Source organism: Rhagoletis pomonella, unplaced genomic scaffold (assembly GCF_013731165.1).
Source record: "Rhagoletis pomonella isolate Grant_MI unplaced genomic scaffold, Rhpom_1.0 Rhpom_scaffold_08906, whole genome shotgun sequence".
Classification (NCBI taxonomy): domain Eukaryota; kingdom Metazoa; phylum Arthropoda; class Insecta; order Diptera; family Tephritidae; genus Rhagoletis; species Rhagoletis pomonella.
The window spans coordinates 1-6,608 of NW_023467435.1; the positions used below are offsets into that span (position 1 = coordinate 1).

Below are 6,608 nucleotides of genomic sequence, written 5' to 3' on the forward strand. Positions count from 1 at the left end.
TAAATAACAAAAGCGTTCGAATTGAAATTGATGAGGTGCGCGTAATTGAAAACGCGGCCGGCAAAAGTTTAAATGGTTTAGAGATAATTCAATGTAAAGAAAAGATAAAACTAGTGAATTTAAACGAAAAAAGTTAAATTTGAATATTTAAACTAACAGTTCATTAAAAAACTAATACACTAAAGATACATCACTAAAAATTCAAAACGGAAACTAATGAAATTCATAATTAAACAAAAGAAAATTTAGCGCGATTTTTTTTCAGTCTTAGTGCAGTAAATTACTAAACTAAAAAGATATATAATTAATACATACATAAATATTTAAAAAGTTGAAATCATATCATAAGAAATGAGAAATAAAGAAAATGAAAAATGTTTATAAAGAAACTTAAACTGTGTTGCTGTATGATTTAAAGTAAATCGCCTTCTAGTTATTTAGATATGTAGGAAACTGCGTATCCTCCGAAGGTGCCGGTATTGTAACACCACCCGTATCCACTGCAGGCTCATGCGGCAGTGAATCAATGCTTTCAATGGGTAAAAAGCAGTCGGCGGACATCTGCATAAGATAAAATGAAAAAATATGATAGAAATAAAGAAACTACATACTTATATTATGTACTTCACAAAGCAAACCTCATTTTTATCACGTAGCTTATGCGGATTTTTGGAGCCACCGGAACGCGTTGCATCCATTGAATCTACAAAAAATAAATAAAAATGTAAAAAGGATAAACATCTTAAAAATGATAATTGAACAGAATATTGGCTACAGTGAAGCTACTAAATTTAATATATAACAGTGACTCACCTTCATGATTGACGATAAGTCCCTTACGATGGTCACGCTTGTGCGCTTCCAGCCGCTCTGCACTGATCGTAACATAATTACACAAATCACAAGCAATATTTCTATATTCTTCCACATGATTTAAACGCATATGCCTTTTATAAGCGCTTGTTTGTATGCAGGAAAAGTCACAGAGCGCGCATTTTAATTTTTCCGCCTGAACAAATGGTTGCTATATTTTCTAATACACTGTTATTTGCATCAAAAAATCGCTCACCTTCTCATGCCGCAGCTGATGCCTATGCAATACACTAGGGTCCCGGGTGGAAAACTTGCACGTTTTGCAATGCAATGGCTTTTCGCCCGTATGTTGACGCATGTGTATCTAAAATGGTAAGAATCTGGTTAACTATGTATGTGAAAATAAAAGTGTATATCCATTGGCAACCTACAATCAAGCTAGCCTTACGCGCCATTTTCTTGCCGCATACATTGCAAATGAAGGGTTTGATTTTATTGTGTACCGCTTTGACATGTTTCGATAGCGTTTTACCATTCACGAATTTTCGACTACATATTTCACAGGTCTTTTCAGCATAGTACCTATTCTTATTTATCGGTGCTGCTTGAGCTCTAGTTTCGTCGGGTTTTGGTGTATCTTGTTGCAGGCGTTTACGCTGAACTGCACGCAGGGAACGGAGAACGCGAGTTCGCCATTTTTTATGCACCCGCATGTGACGCCAGATAAGTACTGAAGAGGCATAAAATAAGAAATATACATTAGCTATAATAATGCCGCTTCTACCCACCTGAAGCATGCGCCTTATACTCGCATTGCGGACAGTGGAGTAAGTCCACATCCACTTGATGTGCCTTCCAGAGATGAGCGGTGCAACTACGCCACTTTGGCAGTTCAATGCCACATTCAAAGCATTTGAACTCCTGCGCTGCTGACACATTTATATGGCACTTAGTGTGTAAGGACATCTTAGATTCATTTTCAAACTTGTAAGGGCATGCATGCGTCACTGGACAGCTGAAAATAAGGCCATAAAATATCTCTGAAATTTGTATTATGCGAACTATTTACCGCATGGTCATTTTGGAACGCAGCACAATGCGGAAGTTTTTGAACGGCATTGGACGCAATTCAGGTTTGGGCAATAAAGGTTCTGTAGGTGTTAACTCTGGCGCTGGTAGGTTTTTGGAATCTTCTGTGGCAGCTGCATGAAAATCATCTGGATTTTGTAGTCCATATTTTTCATTTGATTTTAGCTTGGTTTCCGCTATCGGAATACATTTGTGATATTCAATCATATGTCCACGTAAATCCTCGATCAATGTATACTGACGAAAGCACATATTGCAGACATAAATTACTCGTGTTGTCTTACTGGAGACTATTGAATCAGACCCAGGGGATTCCGGGCAAAAGTCAATCACATCCTCACTGTTCATTTGGAAAAATCCCTTCTGCTTTTTCTCTACTGAATTGTGTTTGTTGTTTATTAATTTACACAGATTTTTTACACAGAGTATGTTTATCTACATTCGCGGGTAAATATTTACGAATGTCATGTAGAAGAGGCAAGCCAATGAAGTTAAAATAAAGGAAATGATACAGTGGATAAATGTGGGTATTTTCCATAATTCAATAAATCAAATAAATGAATGAATCATGGGTCATTTCCACATCTAAAAATGGACAAATTAAATTTACGATATGTCCATCAAAGTATCAAACATTATCAAAGAAGGTAAATTATAAGAAGGATCAGCTTGTTACTTTGAAAATGTGCCTCGATGATTTTGACCGCATCTGAAACGTTTGCAATAAGAATTTGTCTCCGTTTTGACTCTGTCCGCGGCAGATATTTGATTTTCGTGTATATAGACAAAGAAGCAAAATTTATTATTTATTTATACAGGTAGATTTACGTTGTTTAGTGTATGTATAGATTTACGTTCTTTGTACACTTCCAAATCCTAATATTTCAGAGCACCCTGCATTCGAAATTCGAATACGGCAACTGTTTCTTCAATTTAAATGAGGCAGAGGCTACACGAATTATAAAGAAATTACTTAACTACATGTTTAAATAAAAATTCTAGAGGCCATACCAGAGAACGTTTATAAATTTATAAACGTTCTCTGGCCCCGCTATCTTGCTTGTCACTCTGTGCCGTTTCAACTTTCCCAGTTTCTTTTGTACTTCCAGTACTCATTTGATCCCAAACCGATTCCGGTAGTGTATTTGGTCCCAAACCGGTTCCTGCTAGTGCATAAATATCCCAAACCGTTTCGCATAGCAACAAAGAAGAATTAGCAAAGAGTTTGCAATTGACAAATAATGAATTTTTAGTCGAATCATTTGCCTGTAAACTTTACAAAAAATATAAATTTTTAATTACAAAGCGATGGCCACCGCATTGGAGAACTATGTTAACAATGTGCGGACAAAGAGTTCCGAAGGTGGGTGTCGATATAGAGCTCAAGACGGTTCCAGCTAAGCACCGTTCAACCAAGGCCGAGAACTAGACGCATGCCGGCAAATAACTTACCCAACTCCAAAGTTCTTCACAATGGCTTGACAAAATGAGTTTAATATTTTCTTATAGGAAACTTTCGCATAATGGTGGAACAACTTAATGACTCTGTCGAGGTGCTTTCAAGGTATTTGGACTTACTAGATAACGTGCTGGAAACGTTGGATTTTCAGCAGCATTCGCTGGGCGTACTTTACGTGTTGCTAGTCAAATTCAATGGTGCTGCGGTTGGTTAAAATAGGAAAGCAAATAAAAAGCTCGCAAATAATTAATTTAATATTTTTAGAATGCAAATGCAGATCTGCCACAATTGTTCAACCTTTACAAAGAATTTATAAGTCAATGCAACGGAGAGCAGGTCCGGTACGCTACGTATACATGTAAGTATAAAGTGGTAATTTAAGTAAGCCTGCATATATTTGAAAATTTCTATTATTTGTCTTGAATCTACAAAAGATTATGATCTATGCCACATGTTTACAAACCTCATCGTTGATCACCCGTACTGCATTCAGGGCATCAAAGTAGTAGCACAAGCCATCGAAAAAATTCGTCTCTGCGACTCTCAACAAACGAGCATTCACTCCGATCTCTGTCAGCTGAGTTTAAAATCAAAGTGTTTCAAAACAGCGTTAAGCTTTCTGGATATAGACATTACCACCATATCAACTGCATCGGAGATACGAGGGCAAAACTCGACTGTATGTAAAAATATGTGTGTTTGATTTTTAATAATTACCGCAGTGTTGCGCATTATGATATACGACTTAGCATTAGTTTCGACTTATGTCTAAAAAAATGTTCCTCCTTGTGATAAGAAAAAGTTGTACGTAGTTTCTTTTGGTAACCTCTGAACATAAATATGTATAAAAGATTTTTCTTCGGAGGTTTATAAGCTAATACTCTGGCTGCGTTTTGTTATACATTCCGGATAATCCCATTTCACAGCCAGATTAAAAAGAATGCGATTGAAATATATGTTAACATATCATCAAGAACGTTCTACAGAATAAGTAAACAAAAATTTATTCCAAACGTTCAGAATGAATAAAGAAATGCAGCCTCTGACAAATTATCAGATTAAGAACCATTTCACAACACTGCAGTAAACGCCAATTCAAAATTGCCTACTTAAAAAACTTGAAATGTTTCCAAATTAGGGTCTTTCCAAATTTATAGCACTCGAATTTAATTTTATTATATTTTACAGGAAGCGAACAATGACGCCAAATATTTTCTACTCTACTACTATTATGGTGGCATGATATACACTGCCGTTAAAAACTTCGATCGCGCCTTGTACTTCTTTGAAGTGTGTATATCAACGCCCGCTGCAGCCATGTCTCACATAATGTTGGAGGCATATAAGAAATTTTTACTAGTTTCTCTCATTCTGCACGGAAAGGTTTTGCCGATACCAAAATATTCAGCACAAGTGATTTCGAGATTTATGAAACCGCTCGCTCAGGCTTATCACGACTTAGCAACCGCTTACTCAACCTCATCCAGTGATGAACTACGAATTGTTATGAATAAATCTAGTGACACCTTTACTCGAGATAAAAATATGGGTTTAGTTAAACAGGTATGCGTGCATTGATTTATGGTAAAGACTATAAATCTTTTGTTACTTCATAGTTTCTTTTTAATTAACTATTTTGTAAAGCAAGTATTTTAACTAAATTAAATTAATTTATAGGTTGTAACTTCGCTATATAAGAAAAATATACAGCGGTTAACCAAAACATTTTTGACGCTCTCACTTTCCGACGTTGCTAGTAGAGCTCAACTTGCAGATGCTGCCGAAGCGGAAAAATATATTTTTAATATGGTGAGATTTCATAAATTGATTTGAAATACTTTTCTAACCTTTTTTCAATTTCGCATAAAGATCAAATCAGGGGAAATTTATGCAACTATAAATAAAAAAGACGGAATGGTGGTGTTCAAAGATGATCCGGAAAAATATAACTCCCCTGAAATGTTCCTTAAAATCCAAGAGGATATGGCACAAACGATGGAATTAATACGGCAAATAAACAAAATGGAAGAGGAGATTTTACTGAATCCCCTGGTGAGTAAATTAGAAAAAAAAACACTATGAAAAGAAAACTGAAAGTTTTACTAAGTTAGGTAAAAGAATTATGAAGGAATGCCAAAAATATAACGCACATCCGCGTCATTGTCAGTATTAAATATTTCTTTTTTATTTACAGTACGTTAAAAAAGCTTTGGGCAATCAGGAGGATGAACTTTCGTCGCAGCATGCAAAATCATTTTCAGGGTAAATATTGAGACGTGTATATAATCACTGATAAATAAATACTAATATTTTCTTTTTGCTATTTTCAGAGATCCAACAGATTGATGATGCCACAGAAGTGAATGCACTCTAGCCGCGCTTTTGTCAAATGAAAAAAACTGTACGGAATCTGTTTCATCTGCTTCATGCTCAAATGCATTTCTTCTGTATTCAACAAAGAATTTGTCTGCAGCAAAACTTTGCCTATAAAGAATTATTAAAGAATTGTTTTTAAATTCATATTTTTTTATTGCCATTGTTATTTGAAGGTAAATGTGTGGATAAGTGCCGATTGGCAAAAAAAATTTACCGATGATGAAATCTACGCAGATAGATAAATATGTCAATGAAAATTTGCGCTCTTTAGGTGATCTCTGAAAACTCGATAAATATATTTAAAATGGCTTCATTAGCTACGCATGAATTTTGAAATAAAGTTCTAGCGTTTACTGTAAGTTTTGAAGCTTACATTTGCTGATGATGTTGTTGTAAGCATAAAATTACTCGAAAGAGTTTTGTGGAATGCTGCTGAAGTGATAGCGATCCGGTGGTAATACGCAGCCGCAACACACCCAAAAAAATTAGCTAAAAATATCTTTCTCAGCACATCGCATGTTTAATAATATAGAGAGGTAATTCAAAATTTACGTTTTTTGGAGATTTCCTCATTCAATTAATAAGCATGATAAGGAAGATATGTTTAGCCTCATAGATGACTAAACTTCCCAAAAATGACGAAGATATCGCACACCGTATTCAAAAGAGTCACAACGCAAAATTTGGCATTTTTGAGAATATGCCCGAAAAATGTACGCAGCGCTCTTATTTACCTTTCAGCAAAGGCCGGAGTTGTGACTCTTTTTAAGACGGTGTGCGATATGTGTCTTAGAACTGTATTTTGGTATATCACATGTATGAATTTTGGACTGAGTAGGCAATTCAGGAGTAAAGTCCTCTCTCGACGTAC

At 35.5% G+C, this 6,608-nt stretch overlaps 2 protein-coding genes across 2 annotated transcripts; one reads left to right on the top strand and one right to left on the bottom strand.

Moving 5' to 3' along the window:
* Positions 1-180: 180 nt before the first annotated feature.
* LOC118756121 (zinc finger protein 879-like) lies at positions 181-2,436 on the bottom strand. The gene is made up of 7 exons (XM_036490910.1): positions 1,883-2,436; positions 1,602-1,828; positions 1,245-1,543; positions 1,070-1,177; positions 814-1,009; positions 639-703; positions 181-561 (listed from the first exon to the last, which is right to left on the bottom strand). The coding sequence occupies exons 1-7, from the start codon at positions 2,248-2,250 to the stop codon at positions 430-432; spliced, it is 1,395 nt and encodes a 464-aa protein (XP_036346803.1). The 5' UTR covers positions 2,251-2,436; the 3' UTR covers positions 181-429.
* Positions 2,437-3,082: 646 nt separating this feature from the next.
* On the top strand, positions 3,083-5,881 carry LOC118756122 (COP9 signalosome complex subunit 3-like). The gene is made up of 9 exons (XM_036490911.1): positions 3,083-3,265; positions 3,412-3,566; positions 3,626-3,719; positions 3,796-4,040; positions 4,550-4,924; positions 5,039-5,170; positions 5,231-5,413; positions 5,556-5,623; positions 5,692-5,881. Exons 1-9 carry the CDS (start codon positions 3,211-3,213, stop codon positions 5,705-5,707), a joined length of 1,323 nt encoding a protein of 440 aa, XP_036346804.1. The 5' UTR covers positions 3,083-3,210; the 3' UTR covers positions 5,708-5,881.
* Positions 5,882-6,608: the final 727 nt, after the last annotated feature.

Bases quoted from the DNA above. Each gene is read 5' to 3' on its own strand.
- LOC118756121 (XM_036490910.1), bottom strand. From the start codon at position 2,250: ATGAACAGTGAGGATGTGATTGACTTTTGCCCGGAATCCCCTGGGTCT. The intron at 1,829-1,882 runs GTAAATAGTTCG...CCTTATTTTCAG, and splicing joins CGTTCCAAAATGACCATGCG to CTGTCCAGTGACGCATGCAT. The intron at 562-638 runs GTTTGCTTTGTG...TATCTTATGCAG, and splicing joins AGCTACGTGATAAAAATGAG to ATGTCCGCCGACTGCTTTTT.
- LOC118756122 (XM_036490911.1), top strand. From the start codon at position 3,211: ATGGCCACCGCATTGGAGAACTATGTTAACAATGTGCGGACAAAGAGT. The intron at 3,720-3,795 runs GTAAGTATAAAG...AATCTACAAAAG, and splicing joins CCGGTACGCTACGTATACAT to ATTATGATCTATGCCACATG. The intron at 4,925-5,038 runs GTATGCGTGCAT...ATTAATTTATAG, and splicing joins ATATGGGTTTAGTTAAACAG to GTTGTAACTTCGCTATATAA.